The 19,765-nt window shown below is 48.4% G+C and overlaps 1 protein-coding gene across 4 annotated transcripts in view; it reads left to right on the top strand.

Annotated features, from left to right (window-relative positions):
- Window positions 1-19,765, top strand: part of LIMS1 (LIM zinc finger domain containing 1) — an 82,783-nt gene that overhangs the window by 25,465 nt on the left and 37,553 nt on the right. The window contains exon 1 of one of the 4 annotated variants that reach the window (XM_061432533.1): window positions 3,153-3,741. The exons of 2 other annotated variants lie outside the window; for them this stretch is intronic. Coding sequence is in view for 1 of the 2 variants with exons in the window: in XM_061432529.1 (XP_061288513.1) it covers window positions 5,320-5,375 (56 nt within the window). In the remaining variant the exon portion in view is untranslated. Of the gene's footprint in view, window positions 1-3,152; window positions 3,742-4,888; window positions 5,376-19,765 lie in introns of those variants that run through there. One more of the 4 variants, XM_061432529.1, reaches the window with a different exon arrangement.

Below are 19,765 nucleotides of genomic sequence, written 5' to 3'. Positions count from 1 at the left end.
GTCCTGGACTGAGGGTCTGCACTGTCCCCCTGACCTGTGGTGAGGACGGGGGGCAATGCAGTTGCACCCTCCTGTGCCCACCTTCCCTCATAGGCCCTCTTCACTCTTTTCTCTGAAAAACTGTGTCTTGGCTTGCAATGACTGTTCCAGCAGTCAGTCTGAGTCATCCAGGGTGTTTAGTCTTTCCTGAGAATAGGAGGGGCCGTTGGATAATGGGTGATGTAGTATTCATGAGTCTGTAGCCAAACCTGACCCACAGAGGTGCCAACAGGACAGAAGGAGTCATGGGGTGGCACCGACAGGACACGTGCTCCTTACCTGCCTCAGGAGGGACTGGACTAAGGCCAGTTTGATGTTTGTCTGCACTTGAGATAGTCGTGGTGGGGCCGCAGACAGAGCAGGGGGCTCAGGGTGGAGGGGAGGCTTGCGGTGGAAGACCCTTCAAGTGGTAGCGCTTTGGCCATCAGGTAGCTTGATGACCTCAGAAATCCTCTGGATTAGTAGTTATCAGTGGAGCTAGAATCATTCCCTAAGGAAAGAAAAATGAAATTTGCTCAGTTGTGTCTGATTCTTAGCAACCCCATGGATTGTAGCCCACCAGGCTCCCCTGTCCATGGGATTCTCCAAGCAAGAATACTGGAGTGGGTAGTCATTTCCTCCTCCAGGAGATCTTCCCAACCCAGGGATCAAATCCAGGTCTCCCACATTTCAGGTGGATTCTTTACCAGCTGAACCACCAGGGAAGCCCATTCCCTAAAGAGCCACTGGGAACTTGTGGACACTTTTGTTACCTTGATGGTTTAGGGCTCATAGATATGGAGTTGCTGGGGCCGTGGATACTGGGTGGGGGTGGGGCCAGGGAGCTGGATGTCAGAGTTTGCATCCATAGTTTTTAAAAAAGGAAAAGGCATTTTTTTATAATTCTCTGAGCATAGCACCTACTTCTGTTTTAGATATGGTAAAAGAGTACTTTCACACAGTTTAATAAACACCAAGTTTTCTAGGAATGCCTGGGATTTGTAAACAGTTTGCTTGGCTTTTTACTTAAATCTTTACTCTCATAAGTTGTATTAATTTCTTTTTTATCATATTTAGAAGTTCAAATATGGGCTTCCCTGGTGGTTCAGATGGTAAAGAATCTGCCTGCAATGCAGGAGACCTGGGTCCAGTCCCTGGGTTGGGAAGATCCCCTGGAGAAGGGAATGGCTGCCCACTCCTTCTCCTATTTTTGCCTGGAGAATTCCATGGACAGAGGAGCCTGGCGGACTACAGTCTATGGGCCGCAAAATGTCAGACACAACTGAGCAACTAACACTTTCACAGAAGCTCAGAGCCTTTAAGACAGTCGGTTCAGTTCAGTTCAGTTCAGTTGCTCAGTTGTGTCCCACTCTTTGCGACCCCATGGATTGCAGCACACCAACGTTCTCTGTCCATTACCAACTCCCAGAGCTTGCTCAAACTCATGTCCTTTGAGTTGGTGATGATGGTCTATTGAAAAGGTTTTGTTTTGGTTTATTTTGTTTAAATGAGAGATGATTGGTAAACTAAAGTTTTCTCCAGTGAGATAAGAGACCATAGGGAAAGCTTATGTATAGGGATGAATAATGATGAACTTTTGGGTTATAATGTGTTTCATAGTCAGGATGTAAGAAGAATGTTTAAAGATGGAGAAGTGGGACTTCCCTGGTGGTCCAGTGGTTAAGACTGCATTCCCAATGCAGGGGGCATGAGTCCAACCCCTGGTCAGGGAACTAGATCCTACACGCTGCAGCAAAGACCCTGGGCGCTGCAACCAAGACCCAGCACAGTCAACTACATTTTTAAAAATGAAAAATGAAAAAGCTCAAGATGGAGAGATTCAGTAGCACTTGATAGACTGGGTAAAACAAGTGGGTTGAAATTATCCCAGAGCCTTTCAAAGGCAGAACTGAAAAGCTATGCGTGGATATGGAACATGTTACAGATTAGATCCGTGTATTCTGAATATCCCGTTTAAAGGATACTCGGTGGGAAGGAACTAACCTGATGGCATTGTGTCTGTCTGGGGGCCTATGAAGGAAAACAGAAGCCTGACCGTGGGCTAGTGGAGAAGGTAGGTCCCTTTATAGGGTACCCAGCCTCTGGTGGGCAGGGGGTGACTTGGAGCAGAGCTCACCTGCTGGAGGGGGCTGGCCTCAGCGGCTCTTCTCCCAGGGACCTCCACCTGCCCCAAGGTCCTCACCTCACGTGCGCTTGTGTGTACGTGTGTGTGTGTGTGTGTGTGTGTATGCATGCCCTGGGGGCCTTGTGACTCCTAGGACCTCTGTCTGCCACATAGTCCTCACCTCACTCAGGCATGCGTGTGTACATGCGCACACGCTCGTGCGTGTGTGTGTATGTGTGCACGTGCCCAAGACTTCTTCCCTTTCTTTCTCCTCCTGAGAGATGTGGCCGCTTCCCAGGGTTTGTGTCTGCAGCGGGAGTGGGGCAGGGGCCTGGTTCTCCCCACAAACAGCCCCCAAGTTCCCAGAAAGGAGTGAATTAACAAAAACCAGGATTCTGGCTGAAAGTTTACTACGTGCATATGACGTGAGACATCCACCAGCCCTGATGGTCGGGGCTGCAGGTGAGGCTCGGAGCCAAGCCTGAATCTCCGAGCTTCCTCTGCCCACAGAGACCTTCTGTTTGCCTCCCAGACCCTCCTCCTCAGGCTCTATGCTGGGGCAACCAATGGAGGTGACGGGTTGTTTTCTTGTTCCGGATCTGCCTCATTTTCCTGGTGGCTCAGTGGTAAAGAATCTGTCTGCCAGTGCAGGAGATGTGGGTTCGATCCTTGGTTCGGGAAGATCCCTTGGAGGGGGAAATGGCAATCCATTTCAGTATTCTTGCCTGGGAAGTCACATGAAAAGAGGAGCCTGGCAGGCTACAGTTCACGGGGTCACAAAAGACTCAGCCACAACTTAGGGACTAAACCACCACCACCACCACGAGGAATCAGACATCAGGACTCTGCTCTGCATTAAAGGAGTCGGTTCTGGACTAGTCTTGAGTCCTCGTGAATCCGGGCGGAGAAGCTTTGTTGTGTCAGGAGGAGGAAGGCTGCCCCTCGACTCCAGCAGACACCCCCTACTCTTCCTCAGTGGAAGCTTGGCACGAGGCGGCCCCAGCCGTGACTCAGCCAGGGCATAAGGGTCTGCCGCCACTGCCCAGCCCAATGGAGCACGGCCTCCCAGCCCTGGGTTTATTTTACAGGGAAGGCAAAGTAAAGACCAGCTGCTCAACCTGCTCTGTAAAGCCCCAGAGATGCTCTGCTCAGAGGTGAAGGTGTCGTCCATACCCAGGGCGCTCAGCTCTTTCTGTGCTGACCCGTTGCCATTCATTTTTCTCAGCCTTGCCCTGCACGTTACAAGTGCCTTCAGTGAGTGTGGATGAACTTGGCAACTCAGTAAAGTCTGTAGAACAGCCCAGCAGGATGTGAGTTGTGACATCGGGGTGTCGTCTCACTTGAAACCACCGGGTTATCATGTAACCATCACGTGGCTCGACTGCGTGCAGGAAGAATCCTCAATGTGGCTTCATAGGCTTAAATATAGTTCAGGGCACCAGACCTGGAGCTGAGATGAGGAAGTTCTATTCAGTGTAGGAAACAGGAGCTTAAAGATAACACGCTGTGATGGCAACCCGGCTTCCCGAGCCTGATAAGCCCGTGGAATAAGGGTGGACACACAGAGAGGGGCCTGTCCCTGAGTGTGGAAGTATCAGGTAAGGACACCCTTGCACAGGTGGGGCTGTGCATGTGCAGGTAAGAGGACCCCCACGGCCTCCAGAGAAATGGAGGGGATGGCCCAGAGTGGCCAGACAAAGGCACTGTTGTACTTGTGGGTTTGTTTTCCTCTTGACTTGTCTTTCTCAGTCATTTGGAAGCAAATCTCAAAAGATGTTTGTCTAAACTTGCAAACCCAGAAGCAGAAAGGGGTCCTAGTAGCTTTTGGCAATGCTAATGTCTGCTCCCTGCCTCAAAGGGCAGCAAGGTGGTCTTGCTTCCTGGGTGTGTGTGTGACTGTGCAATGTGTGTGTGAGCAGCTGTTGTTTTATGGGTTTCACAGCAGGGTGGGTGAGGGAGGTTACTCCCTATGTTTGCAGAGAAATTGTTAACAACCTTGATAACGTTTAGTCCTCCAGTTTATGGTCCTGCAGAGTTTTGCTATAAAAGACCTTAGGAATGCTTTTTGGGATTTTATTATGTTAAATATTTTTAACTCAGATCCTGTCTGGGGTTTTAAAACAGACCAGCAAACGGGTACTGTTTAACGCTGTGGTTAGTGAACTTTGGTCGTGCAGTGGTGAGAAAAAACAGCGTGAGGATTGGGGGAGCTATTCTTACTCATTAATGGTAATTGTTTAAAAATCAGCAGGACATTTGGAGGAAAATAATGCACCAAGTCTGCATTTGTAAAACATTTACAAGATCATTATTCACTCCAAAAGGATCTCTTGCCTTATTCAGGATTCACTGTGAATTTCCTTAGAGATGTAAATGTATTTATGAAACTGTTCATTTTACAGCTAATCTTCAGGAATAGTCCTGTGGTATGGGATGGGTGATGGATCAGGGAGTTTATTATAAATGTATTTATATTTATGTTACACACACATATATATACATAATACAACCACACGTAACCATGAAATATGGGATAATTATAGTGATCAGGAGAAGGGAATTATCTTTTTCAGGGGCAAGAAAGAAAAAAAAAAGTTGAAAAGAGAGAGTTTCTCAGATGACAGAGAAACGGTGTAGCAGGACCAGGGCGTGGACATCCTGCAGTGGGGGCTCCGTGCTGGCGCAAGGGGACCCGGGCCTCCTCAGGATGGCTGGAGGAGTCTGCAGTCTCACTGATAACTTCTTGATGTCAGTAGCCCTGAGGGTCCCCCAAGAAAAGATAGCACCTTTACAGGAACTTTTTTAAAAAAGTGTTTTTATTATTTTAAAGCAGAGGTCTTGCAGTGATCTTCAGTTAGGTCTTGCTCCCAAGTTCTTACAACACGTTGAGGATCCACTCGTCCTCAGAAGGAGGGCAAAATGGAGGACAGATCTTAGCTGCGACTGAGCCTGTCGTTAGCCTGTAGTAATCCGTCTGCACTGTGGACTAGAGTTAAAGGGTGGGTGATGTGAGGGCATGTGTAGGAAAGTATTTATGTTCCACATGTGTGCATGCTAAGTCACTCAGTTGTGTCTGACTCTTTGTGACCCCATGGCCTGTAGCCCACCAAGCTCCTCTGTCCATGGGCTATTCCAGGCAAGAATACTGAAATTGTTTCCATTTCCTCCTCTAGGAAATGTTCCTGATCCATGGATTGAATCCCCAGGTCTCTGGTGTTTCCTGCATTGACAGGCGAGTTCTTTACCACTGAGCCACCTGGGAAGTCCCTTTATGTTCCACAAGTCACTATAAGTATCCCATGGTATCGACAGGGGAATTGGGTGCTTTAGCCCTTCAGGTTAGAGTTGGGGGGTCAGGTACATAGAACATGAAAAATGGAAAAATAGATTTACCAAGTCATCTTGGTGGGGGCGAGAAGAGGTAGATACGCCCTAGGCAGTGTACTGATGGGATTTAATCCTGTGCTGAAAGGAGGTTCCTTTGCTGCTAGAAGGAAGCTCGCTTGCACATGATGTGGGGGTGGCACTGAGTTCTTGGGCTCAGCTGTTTGTGGTCTTTCTTGTTGCTGATGGGCTGGCTCAGGGCCGCCTTCCTCACTGACTTATTCACTGGGCCTGGTTATCCTGAAAGAAACACTGAGGTATAGCTGAAGAGCATGGCTTTTATGGTGACCAGACTTGGGTTCAGATCTTACTTTTGCCACTTCTATGATTCTGAACCAATTACTTACTATGTGAGTTGCAGATTCTTCATCTGTGAATGATTATAATGCGTAATCTATGAACAGGGAGGATTAATTGAGATCACGTATGTAGAAGGGTTCTAGCTTGGTACTTGGTGAGATCTAGGTGGTTGACAAACATTCTCTCCCGCCCCTACCTTTTTTTTTTTTTTTTGGTCTGTTTTAATTATTTTTATTGTGGTAAAATACCTCTAACACAAAACTCTCCATTTGAACCGTTTTAAGGTATACATTTTAGTGGCATTAACTATATTCATGATGCTGTACAACCGTCACCTCTCTCCATTGACAGGACTTTCCGTCACGTCAAGTGCTGTGTACCTGAAGCCCTAACTCCTCACCCCTGCTCCCCACCTCAACGGCTCCAATGCATTTCCTGCCTCTGAACTTGGTCGTGTGTCTTACACGAGTGGGTCATATGACACGTGACATGTGTGGGTCATTCAACACGTGACACAAGTGGGTCACGCAATGCGTGATACACGTAGGTCATGTGACATGAGTGGGTCACATAACACTTTACACGAGTGGGACATGTAACACGTGGCATGCGTGGGTTGTAAGACGTGACACAAGGGGGTTGTATATACATGACACAAGTGGGTCACGTGACACATGGTACACATGGGTCATACGACATGTGACACGTTCACACAACACGTGACACAAGTGTGTCAAAGGAATGTGACATGTGGTCACACGACACATGACACACGTGGGTCGTATGACATGTGACCTCGGCATCACCCTTCCACTTAGCGGCATGACTTTGAGGCCCCCCCTGCTGCGGCATGCATCTGGATGTCTTTCCTTTTTGGGGCGGCTGTTACTCCACTGTGTGGATGGACCACATTTTGTCACCACTCGTCTGTCGAGGGACCCACAGTAGTTCCTGCCTGCTCTCTGTTGTGGGAGTGCTGCAGTGCACTTGGGGGTGCGGCCGTCTGAGTCCCTGCTTTCAGTTCCGTGGGGTGGGGACCCAGAGGTGGGATTGCCAAGGCGTATAGTAATTCTCTGTTGAACTTTCTGAGGGTCCACCAAACTGTTTCTTGAGCTTTGGTTTTTACTTTACTTTGCATATTTGGAGCTTGCCTCCTTAAAGACCTGAAACTCCCGGAGGAGGTCAGGGTTGAAAGGAACCACGTTCTGTTTAGTGTCTGAGATTTTCACGTGTTTTCTCCCCTCTTCAGAGCCACCCCCCTACTCCTGTGCCCAACCACTGCTGCAGAGACTTTATCTTCCCTTCTTTTGCTTTTTCCTTGTTCGGCCTCCTCCCCTCTCTTCCCTTTCCCTTCCTCACCCTGCTCTGCCCATCCCCCCACCTTCTCAAAGGGGCATGGTGGGGATCCTACAGGGGTCATCCTCCACTTCCCTCTCCCCCTGCCCAGACCCTGTGTTGCTGTCATGGTGGGAGGGGTCCTGGAGACCAGATCCTGGCATGCTTGTGAAGCTTCCTTCAGCCAGACCCCAGAAGGGTTGGCACCTGTAATCAGTGATGGCAAGTGTTTCGGGAAAGTTAGGTGGAGAATAAGAAAATAACATCATTGAAGTGAGGAAAAGAGTCTTTGGGGCTGCCAGCCCAGCACGGTGCCAGCAGCAACTGCGAGGAGATCATAAAAGTGGCTTTTCCAAAAACCATCCAGAAATGAAGCCCGGGCTGCTCAGTCAGAGGTGACGGCTCTGATTCACCTGGTCAGTAATTGAAAGTCTGTATTCAGTGTGACTGCTCATTTCTCAGGCCATTATGAAGGTCTCATTCATTATGTGTCTGACCAGACCCCGCCGTCAGTAAAGGATGTATCCGTGCTACAGTTAGGACAGAGCAACATTCAAATTTAGATGGAAGCAATGAGTTATTAATAACAGTCCTAAGGAGTCCTGAGCCGCTGCCAGAATTTTGAAGTTAATTGTAATGATTTGTGAGGATCTAAGAGGAAGGAGTGGAGAAGGCAATGGCACCCCACTCCAGTATTCTTGCCTGGAAAATCCCATGGACGGAGGAGCCTCGTAGGCTGCAGTCATGGGGTCGCTAAGAGTCAGACATGACTGAGCAACTTCACTTTCACTTTTCACTTTCATGCATTGGAGAAGGAAATGGGAACCCACTCCAGTATTCTTGCCTGGAGAATCCCAGGGACAGAGGAGCCTAGTGGGCTGCCGTCTATGGGGTCGCACAGAGTCGGACATGACTGAAGCGGCTTAGCAGCAGTAGCAGCAAGAGGAAGAAGTGGGCGGGGCCCTAGGAGGGGTTGAACTCTGAAGGCTGTCTGCCTGCCCGCCTGCCTGCCTGCCCACCCGCCCAGTGGGATCCAAGTCTCTCCCTGGCTCCGTGACTCACCCCAGTGAGTGAAGCTCCTCAGTGTGTCTACAAGACTTCTAAGGCCCTGAAAGAAAGGGAAGTCTGTTTGTTGAGAACTCACTCAACATCAGTGTTGCTGATGGTGGAAACACATTCCTTTGTTTATAGTACTTGCAGCCCTGGAGGGAGTTTTGATACACACTTTACAGACAGGAGTCCAGCCTGCTGGTGAGGAGACCAGGTTCCAGGCCAGGCTGCCCCGACCCCCACCCTGGGCTGCGTGCTTACCTTCAGAGGATTCAAAGCCTCCTGTTCCCTGAGCTTGGACGGAGGCGCCCGAGTTTTCAGTGCCTTGTCCTCGGAATGGTTTCTGGGCCATGTCTCTTCATTCTGTAACAGGCCTGTGATCTTGTCTAGGACGACTGTCCATAATACATCAAGTGAGCCACGCCACATTTGCACAATTTTCTAGCAACCACGTGCAGAAAAGAGCAGATGAAGTTAATTTTAATAATAGATTTGACGTGACTCGAAACGCCAAACTACTACCATGTCCAGACTATATCCACACTACGATCATGTTAACAGTTGCTGAGACATTTTACATTTCTCAGGAATCCCACGTGTATTTCACATATAAAGCGCGTCTCGATTCAGATAAGTTGCTGCCTGGCTGGTAGCTGCCGGACTGGACCGCGCAGAGCTGAGACAAGTGTGAGGCTCACCCAGCACAGAGGCTCCGCTCCAAAGCCCGGGAGGGAGTCTGGGCTGGAAGGCGGCTTCCCCAGAGACGGGACAGTCCTGTCCATGGGCGGCAGGGCGTCACCGCAGTGTGAGCATGTTTCTGACTGAAGGGCTGCTTGTGGGGATGACAGCCACACGGCCTCTGTGTCCACCACCAGCTGCCACTGCAGGAAAACCGCCAGATGCTGAACTGTGTTTGGGCAAGGATGACGTGTCTTGGCAGGTCACCTGGCTATTGAGGATGGAAACCTCAGCCTGTAATATGTATGTGTATGCTGCTGCCAGAGACCTCCTCTCCCAAATGCCATTTTCAGATGCGCTATGGGGGCGGGGGCTGTGACATGCCTGCGGAAACAGCCCTGAGTGAGCGCCCTTATATGGGATTCCCAGGCTTCAACTCCACTTGGAGCCGGATAAGTGACAGGGCAGACTTCTCTTCCAGCAAAGCAGAAAGTATTTTTAAAGGTTCTCGGAATTTCCCCTTCATCCTTTTCTTCCTGTGGTTCTGCCTCCTTAGTTGCCTTTGACCCGCTTCACTTCCATCTCAGTCTTGCCCACCGTGCTCACTGTATCTAGTTGTCGTTGTGTTGATTCTTTACAGGTTTTAGGTATGAGCTCCTTGTCACATATGTGGTGTACCCAGACTTTCTCCCGACTCTAGGTTCTCCTTCACTCTAGATTGTGTCCCGTGTCACACAGAAATGTTTAATGTTGATACAGTTCCACTGCCTGGTGTTATTTTTGTTGCTCTTTTTTGGGGGGTCATATCCAGTAAATTGTAACAAAATCTAATATTATGGTTTTTCTCCTGTGTTCTCTTCTAAGAGTTTTATCTGAGCTGTTTGGAGTCAGCTTCTCTTTATACCATGAGGTTAAGAGTCCAGCTTTATTCTTTTGCTTAAATGAATGCTTGAGGACATTTTTCCCACCATTTGTTGAAAAGACTGCACTTTCTCCCACTGAGCAGTCTTGGCACCCTTGTTGAAAATCATTTGGCTGTATGTGGAGGGTTTATTACCAGCCCTGAGTTCTCTCCTATTGGTCTGTGCGTCTGAAGTCTTGCCAGCACTGCACTATTTACGTTATTGGAAGTTTGTAGTACATTTTGAAATCAGGAAGTTAGGAAACTTCAGACTTCATCTTTTTCAAGATATTTTGGCTTGGGGCAGGGTCGCGTTTCTTGAGGTTCCTGTGACTTTTAGAATGAATTTTTCTATTTCTGCAAAAGACATCATTTTGTTAGGCTCTTTGAAAAAACGGCCTCATTTTTTCCCGTTCATAAATAAACTGATGAAAATACTCTATATGATAGGAAAAAAGAGCAAAAAAAATTACTGTTTAATGCTAGTTTTCAATGTATACCTCAAATATAGCTTTCAAAATAATTGTTTATTTCAGCAGTTCTCTGCAAAGATGAGGGTTTTCAATGCTACTTACTTTCCCCTTTTTATAAAATACTTTTTAACTGTGCACATGCTGCAGGTCAGTAACCGTCCTCTGTAGCTAGGACATGGAAAACACTTTGTTTTAATTAAAGTTAACTGACACTGTGGCCAGAGCACAGTCCCCTTACTTTAGGTATTTTGACTTGTTTGGGGGGGAAATTTATGAATCTTCCTGAACCTCAATTTCTAAGCCCAGGAAATAATTCTTAAATTCAGCCTCTTTAATCCATCCCATATGGGGCTTCCCCGATGGCTCAGCAGGTAAAGAATCCGCCTGCAATGCAGGAGTCACAGGAGACGTGGGTTTGATCCCTGGGTTGGGAAGATCCCATGGAGGAGGAAATGGCAACCCACTCCAGTATGCTTGCCTGGGGAATCCCATGGACAGAGGAGCCTGGAGGGCTACAGTCCCTGGAGTCTCGAAGAGTCAGTCAGGACTGAGCATGCCTGGCGCAGCGTTATATCCCAGGCTGTGGGGTCTACAGTTGAGTCTTCTGGAGAGGCTGGGGGTCTGTGTCTGTGTGTTAAGGCAGGAGACCCCTGCCTGCCCCCATCATCAGTCTGGCTCTGTCAGCCCCTTCTTTCAGCCTTGAGATCTCACAGTGGTATGCTGCCAAACCCCGAAAGATGTGGGCAGTGCTGTTAGCTGCACAGGTGAGTGTTCTGCGTGGTTAGGTTAGGTGGTTGCATCAGTGGTCAAGCCATGTGGAGGTGACGATGTGCCGTGGAAACGAGGTGGGAGTGGGGGCCCTTGAGGGGGCTTAGCTTGGTGTGAGATACGTAGCAAGTGCGTGCGTTCAGTGTCCTGTCCCGCATCCCTGGTGAAGGTGCACCCAACGAGGCCATGACAAGGATGTGAGAAGAAAGCCCAGAGGTGCTTGGAGCAGGTGGATGGGTCAGCAGGGTCTAAATTTGACTTACTGCGCACAGCCCACCTTGAGGCTCTGTGGTGTGCAGACCTTTGTAGGAAAGTGCACAGAAGCACATACACAAACATGTTCTGATAACACAGAGGAGTCATTCCCTCCCACCACAACTCATGATTGTAATGGTGACTCTATTTCTGAGGTTTTCTAGAAGCCTATTTTTAAATAGGACAGTTAAAATATTGTGAATTCTTGACAATTGAATAAGCTGCCAATTTACCAGCACAGGCCAAGTTTGGTCCTTTCCACCAGTGGTGTGTGTGTGTGTGTGTGGTGTGTATCTGTGTGTGTGTGAAACAGGGAAACACACAGCCCTCTGTGTGTGTATGTGTATGTGTGAGAAATAGAAAAACACACAGCCCTGTGTGTGTGTGTGCTGTGTAAGAAACGAGAAAGCACACAGCTGTGTGTGTGTGTGTGTGTGAAAAACAGGGAAACATGCAACCCTCCGTTTGTGTGTGAAATAGAGAAGTACACAACCCTCTCTGTCCATCGCCACAAACCAGGAGAATTTCCTTGTGTGCATTTTCTTTCTTTCCCCTTTTCCATTTGCAGAGAGAAATGTGGTTCTTTGGGGACTTCACTGGTGGGCCAGTGGTTCAGACCCCACACTCCCAATGCAGGGGGAATGGCTTTGATCCCTGGTAGGGGAACCAAGATCACACATGGCAAAAAAAAAAAAAAAGCCACCAGGAATGCTTTTCTCTTAAAAGACTTCTCCCACATGTCCTCACATTAAATTCTCAGCTCGTTCTTCAGTGTCCTGTTTATGGTGATAACTACCAGCTGTGGGTTCCTGCCCTGTGTCAGGCTGTGCCTGTCACCTCTGACCCTGCCTAAGCCCTGCAGGGCTCACATCTTACAATTAGGACTGGTGTGTAGGAAGCTGCTGTAGACTGCCCAGCCAGTCAGCTTTCCAGTATATCAGTGAACTAAAGTAAACCTCTACTCTCAACAAATGGACTTGTTTGCAAATGGACTTTTTTATCAGGCAGATCTTAGATGTGATCTGAGGGGCAAAGAAAGCTTTCTGCTGAAAAGCATTTCTCTCTGTGGGTGACATTTCCATGTTGCTGTTCAGAATGATGAAGGTAACTGTCAGGTGAAGATGTTCTGGGGGTATTCTAGCTTTAACCTTTAACCTTGTAAAGAGGTTTGTCAGAATTTTTTTTCTTATCACAACTTTAATAGAATTGAATGACATGTATGACTTCTTATGGAGAAGGCAATGGCAACCCACTCCAGTACTCTTGCCTGGGAAATCCCAAGGACGGAGGAGCCTGGTAGGCTACAGTCCATGGGGTCGAGATCGAACATGACTGAGCGACTTCACCTTCACTTTTCACTTTCATACACTGGAGAAGGAAATGGCAACCCACTCCAGTGTTCTTGCCTGGAGAATCCCAGGGACGGGAGCCTGGTGGGCTGCTGTCTATGGGGTTGCACAGAGTCGGACACGACTGAAGCGACTTAGCAGCAGCAGCAGTAGCATGACGTCTTATAAGCTGGGAGGAAGGAAAAATCAAGCAGAAGCAGAGAGTGAAGAGGACTTACTTCCCTGGTGGTCCAGTGGTTAAGACTTCACCTTTCAGCGCAGGGCCGTGTGGTTCAGTCCCTGGTCAGAGAGCAAAGATCCCACATGCCTCTTGGCCAAAAACCAAAGCAATAAAACTAAAACAATATTGTAACAAATTCAATAAAGACTTTAGAAACGGTCCACGTTAAAAAAAAATCTTAAAAAAAGGAGAGAGTGAAGATGGATAGCTGGGCAGTAGGCATCAAGTAGAGGTCAGTGATGCTGAAACACCTGTTTGGAATTTTTCAGAAGATGAAGTCCTGAATGTCGGACACAACCGATTTGGAAGAGAAGGGTGTGTCTGTTTCCTGAGCCCCACAGTCCTGTTCCTCTTGACTCCAGCAGCTGTGGTCTTCCTCTCTGTGTGGGGCGTCCCGGCGGGAGTGCTGCCCCGCCTGAGCTGGGCGGGTGTGTTTGGGTCAGACTCTGTCTTGATTCCATCATTTGTGCTGCTGCAGGCACCATGGAAGCTGGGGGTCTGTCTTTCTGTTGTTGTAAACCCGGCACTTGTCCTTGTGAAGGCTGTGATTGGGGGTCTTTGGGGCATTCACTTTGGGAACCTGCTGTCCGATATATTGCTTAAGGAGTTAGCATTTTATAAAGAAAAACCTGTTTTCTCATGGTTATACAGTAAATGGTGTTTTATGTGTGTTTATCAGATGTGGTTCAGTCTGCAGCCCAAGCCTAGCCACAGCCTGTGAGCCAAGAATGGTTTTGACAGCTTTTAATGTCTGAAAAAAAAATGCAGGTGTGAAAATCACATGCTATTCGAACATCAGTCTTGGGACGCAACCCATCGTCTGTTAGCTGTCATCCAGGGCTGCCTCTGAGCCACGGGGGGTAGTGAAAAGTCACAACAGAGGCCTGGGGCCCTCAGAGCCTGAAATAGTCATACTCTGACCTTTTGGTCCAGTGGTTAGGACTCGGTACTCTCACTGCCAGGGTCTGGGGTTTGATCCCCAATTGGCAGGCTGAGATCCCAGAAGCCTCATGGTGCTGCCAGAAAAAAAGAATCTGCTGACCCTGCCATGGAGGAGGTGAGCAGTCATGAAAACTCTGTTTGATATTAAATTTTAGACATCACTACATTCAGACCCTCTCAAGTTAAATCCAGTTCTGTGGCAATGGCCAGATCAAACTAATCCTCACTTGATCCTCATGAATGGACTCTTGTGATGACCGTGAATTTGCAAACGTCCTTCCTTCCTGTTGTGGAAGGAAAACTGGAGACTTGTCAGAGCACCTGGGAGCTGACCTTGGTGGGAGTGGGAGGAGGAGGGGGGACATCTGTGGGATGTGGGGTGATCTGAATCAAGCCCAGCACATGGCAGTCAGACCTGTGCTCACCTATGGGAAGGTTTGTGTATGTGTGTGTTTGGGCGGGTGGCTAATTTATTTTGTTCCTTTTTAGTGCGATCCCATTGTTTGTCGATTTCCCCATCTTACGAGTCTCAACTGGATGCTGAGTCCTGCTCCCACTGGAGGGGCTGAGCCCGCACAGACCTGGGGTCAGCTGTGGGGTGCAGCCAGGATAAGGGGCAGGGCAAACACCCCTGTACAGTCATCACAGACCCCACCCCACAGAGTGAACAGAATGTAGTTAAGCCAGTGGTCTGCTCCCTTCACCAAGTTAGTGCCTGAGTGCACACGATCTCACACGAGGACCTGTTTCTGTATGTCTATTCAAGACCGCCGGGTATATGCTGTAGGTTTGCGTCTCTCTGACCTGGGTGTTCAGAAGAGAGGTGCTGATCTCTGGTGAGGTCTGCTGTGATAAGCACCAGGGTCTGCACATCAGCCTCACACTGTGGACTGGCGTCTTCTCATGGTTTCTTCCTGCTTCTTCGCTCCTGGATTTGGAGTCTACACACAGGTCCCCCATTTGCCTACCAGGGCAAATGTCTGTGTCTGGACGCCAGCCCATCTCACCTGGTTTTGCTGGTGTTATGACTAATCTAACCTTCCTATCTCGGATGTATCTTACATTCATCCTTTTTTTTCCCTACAGTTCATGACCAGTAACTTTCTCATCACCTCTGACTAGGCTTCATAGCATAATGTTTTTAAAATTTTCCCTTTTTTCCAGCTTTTTTGAGATGTAATTTGACATGTAACTTCATGTGATTTTAAGGTGTATAATGTAATGATTTGAGACACGTATATAGTTTTCCAACACGTTTACCACGATAAGGTTAATTAACCCACCCATGACCACACATAATTACCATTTTGTTGTGGTGAGAACATAAAATGTCTACTCGTGAAAGGACTTTCGCGTATACAGTATTGTTAATTACTGTCCCCATGCTGGATAGCACATCCCCAGAGCTGATTCGTCTCATAACTGGAACTCAGCTCTGTATCCTCTGACCAGCATCTCCCCTCCCCACTCCAGCCCAGTCCCTGGCATCACCCTTCTGCTGTTTCTGTGGGTTCAGTGTTGTTTGATTCCGTGTGTAGATTCGATCACATAGTATTTGTCTCTCTCTGTCTGATTTATTTCACTTAGTGTAATGCCCTAGCAGTCCATCCATGCTTTTGCAAATGGCAGGATGTCCTTTTTTATGGCTGAGACGCTTTCCTCTGTGTGTGTGTGCGCGCATGCCTGTATGTGAGAGAGAGAGAAATTTTCTTTATCTGTTCACCCAGCGATGGACCCTCAGGTTGTCTGTGTGTCTTGGTCATTGTGAGTGGTGCTGCCATAAGCATGAGAGCACAAAGCTGTCTCTGTGATCATGATTTCATTTCCTTCCAGTATACACCCGGACGTGAGATAGCTGGGTGACATGGTAGCTCTATTTTTAGTTTTCTGAGGAACCTCCCTACTCTGTTCAACAGTGGCTGCCCACACTGACATTCCCACACACAGAGCATAAGGGTTCCCTTTTCCCCCCACATCCTTGCCAACATTTGTTGTTTCTTGGCTTTTTCATAAAAGCGTTACTGACAGGTGTGAGGTGACATTTCATTGTAGTTTGATTTGCATTTTCCTGATGAGTAGTGATGTGGAGCATTTTCTGTGTACCTGTTGGTCATCTGTAAGTCTTTGGGAAAATGTTTTTTTTTTATTTTTTTGCTTTTGAGCTGTATACATTTTTAAGTATGCATCTTGGAGTATTAACTGCTTATGTGACATGTGATTTGAAAATTTCTTCTCGCATCTGTACATTTTGTTTTCATTTTTGTATTGTTTCTTTTGCTGGACAGAGGCTTTTCAGTTTGGTGTAGTCCCACTTGCCGACTTTGCTTTGGTGGCTTGCGTTCTTGGTGGTCACATGAAGAAAATCGTTGCCAAGACGGATGTCAAGTTGCTTTTCCTTTCTGATTTCTCCTGGAAGTTTATAGTTTCAGGTCTTATGTGTAAGTCCGTAATCCACGCTGAGTTATTCTTTGTGCATATGGTGTAGGGTTGGGGTCTGGTTTCCTTTGTTTGCATCATGTCATGCTTTCTGTGCTGTCGTCAAGCACCGTTCACAATCGGTCAAATAGGCTTCTAGCATTGGTTACATACAGAGTGGTGGACACTCGGGCTCTCATTGTGGGTCACTTTCCTGGGACGCTGCACCTGAGAATAAATAACAATGCCCCTTTTCAGACTTAATGCTGCTGCTGCTGCTAATTCGCTTCATTCGTGTCCGACTCTGCAACCCCATAGACGGCGGCCCACCAGGCTCCCCCATCCATGGGATTTTCCAGGCAAGAGTACTGGAGTAGGTTGCCATTTCCTTCTCCGTTTCAGACTTGCTGCAGCTGCTGCTAAGTCCCTTCAGTCATGTCCGACTCTGTGCGACCCCATAGACGGCAGCCCACCAGGCTCCCCCGTCCCTGGGATTCTCCAGGCAAGAACACTGGAGTGGGTTGCCATTTCCTTCTCCAGTGCGTGAAAGTGAAAAGTGAAAGTGAAGTCGCTCAGTCATGTCTGACTCTTAGCGACCCCATGGACTGCAGCCTACCAGACTCCTCCGTCCATGGGATTTTCCAGGCAAGAGTACTGGAGTGGGGTGCCATTGCCTTCTCCGGTTTCAGACTTGAGTTTTCTGCAAGTCGTGTGCATGTAATACCTCAAGGAGCCACATGGTGGCAGAAGTGCAGCTTCAAACCCTGTTGGTTTACAAACCTGTTCCAAGAGAAGCACGCTCTGAGTCTTCTTTGTTTTTTTTGTTTTTTGTTTTTGTTTTTTTAATGAAAATGTAGACTGTAATGCTTCCCAGGTGGTGGCACAGTCACAGAGTCAGACACGACGGAGTGTGTGCATGCATGCACACACATACAGAGAATTAAATAGGAGCCTCCAAGTACCTATCACCCGCCTTAAATAAAGCGTTACAAATACAATTTTATCACTGGGTGCACTTTACTGATGATTTTCCCTCCTACTTTTCCCCCAGGAGGAAACTAAGCTCTTGTTTATCCTTTTATTAAACACTTGTGTAATCTTAACAGTGCATATAATTGTTCATTCGCTCAGTCATGTCTGACTCTGCAACCCATGGACTGCAGCATTCCAGGCTTCCCTGTCCTTCACCATTTTCCGGAGCTTGCTCAAACTCATGTCCATTGAGTTGGTGATGCCATTCAACCATCTCATCCTCTATTGTCCCCTTCTCCTGCCTTCAGTCTTTCCCAGCATCAGGGTCTTTTCCAGCGAATCGGCTCTTCACATCAGGTGTCCAGCATTGCGAAGGATTATTTGTTCTTTTTCATGCAGAATCTTCTCCAACCAGGGATCAAAGCCACGCATGCCTCCTGCAATGGAAGCAGGGGATCTAAACCACTGGACCTCCAGGAAAGTCCTTGTTTATTTTGTTTCAGATTTTATATAATGTGTATCATCTGCGTTACTATGCAAATTGGGCTTTTCTCTCAGCCTTGTTCTTGGTTCATTCATGGGTTATCTGTGAAGCTTTAGTGAGCTATCTCTTCTCTGGGATTCCCTCGTAGCTCAGCTGGTAAAGAATCCGCCTGCAATGCAGGAGACCCTGGTTCATTTCCTGAGTCAAGAAGATCCCTTGGAGAAGGGAATGGCTACCCATTCCAGTATTCTTGGGCCGGTGGCTTAGCTGGTAAAGAATCCGCCCGCAATGTGGGAGACCTGGGTTCGATCCCTAGGTTGGGAAGATCCCCTGGAAAAGGGAAAGGCTGCCCACTCCAGCATTCTGGCCTGGAGAATTCCATGGACTGTATAGTCCATGGGGTCACAAAAGTCGGACACGACTGAGCGACTCTCACTTTACTTTTACTCTCTTCTGTAGCTGTCCGGTGTTGAATGAAGAACTCACAACATGTTACATCTGTTTTTCTGTTGACAGACATTGAGGAGGCTGTCAATAGAGGGCTTGCAGACCAGGAGCTGGGGGCGTGGGCCCCCCTCAGTCCCCTGTTCTGTTCAACAACACACTTGGTCTTGAGAAAACTTGTTTTCTTTAGAATCTTTGCCTTTTTCCCTGAACTCTTGGAAGCCCGAGTCTTCACCACACCCTGAAGGGAGATGGTCTCCAAGCAGTCCAGGAATCCAGTGACATCAAAGGTTCACGTCTGACTCTGTCCACTGGCTTTTTCTCCTGAAACTGTAGGAGGAAAGTCCGTGTCAGTGCCCTTGGTCTCCTTTTGTACCCTTGGTACCCATCCACCACATTCATCCAGGTCGACTGGGGTCCTGGCTCCAGGGAGGGAATGGGGCTGGTGGGACGGGGGATGGGGTGGGGATGTGGTTCAGTCTCTCCAGCCTGTGTTTAGTCTGGGGGTGTCCTCAGGGCTCCTGTGCCTGCAGTGGCGAGGAGACACCCTCCCACCCCGCTGGAGTTCTTGTCTCTGGACTGATAGTAAAATTGACACAAGACAGATGAACAGGAGACGAAGAGGCAAGTCTTAATTCCTGCGCACGGAGGTCTCACAGAAGTGGGACCCAAAATGTGGCCAAAGAAGGTGGCTTTTATATTCGTTAGACAAAGAAACAAATTTGAAAGCAGTTGCCAGGACAAAGAGGGGCTTACCTAGTGGCTCAGATTGTAAAGAAAGTGAAAGTCACTCAGTCGTGTCCGACTCTTTGCGACCCCACGGACTATACAGCCCATGGAATTCTCCAGGCCAGAATACTGGAATGGGCAGCCTTTTCCTTCTCCAGGGGATCTTCCCAACCCAGGGATCGAACCCAGGTCTCCCACATTGCAGGTGGATTCTTTACCAGCTGAGCCACCAGGCAAGCCCCAGATGGTAAAGAATCTGCCTGCAATGCAGGAGACCTGGGTTCAGTCCCTGGGTCAGGAAAATCCCCTGGAGAAGGTCATGGCAACCCACTCCAATATTCTTTCCTGGAGAATCCCATGGACAGAAGAGCCTGGCAGGCTACAGTCCGTAGGGTTGCACAGTCAGACAGGACTGAAGCGACTTAGCACGCATGCACACGTGACAGAACAAAGAAGCGCAGGCTTTGGATGCTCAATTAGTGAAGAATCTGAGCAGTTTGGCCCGGGGTTGGTCCCCTAAAGAGGCTGAGGGTTTGTTTGTTCAGGTTCTCTGTCCACTGATAAGCACATCCTTTATGGAGGCTCAGCTCCTGCCTCGGGTGATGGAGGAGGGGTCACAGTGTCCCTGTTGCATCCACCATTCTTAAGTACCTTTAGTTTAGAGTAGTCCATCTGCCTTCGAGGAACATTTGGGGACAGTTCCCCCTAGGCCCTTCACTGTGTGTCCCTAGAGCTCCTGGGTGGGCTTGTCCACCTGAGAGGCTCAGGGCAGACCTCCTGCTGACTAGTGGGCCTGAGCTTGGGCCCAGGGGCAGCAGCGAGGCCAAGTGTTGCTCCACACGCCCCCTTGGTGGCTGTGCTTGTCTAGACACCGACCTGCTTTGATACTTGGTCACCTCTTTTGAACAGCGAGGGTAGTGATG

This window comes from Bos javanicus, chromosome 11 (assembly GCF_032452875.1).
Source record: "Bos javanicus breed banteng chromosome 11, ARS-OSU_banteng_1.0, whole genome shotgun sequence".
Classification (NCBI taxonomy): Eukaryota; Metazoa; Chordata; class Mammalia; order Artiodactyla; family Bovidae; genus Bos; species Bos javanicus.
The sequence above is the reverse complement of the archived record's forward strand: the minus strand, read 5'-3'. Positions and strand labels throughout refer to the sequence as shown.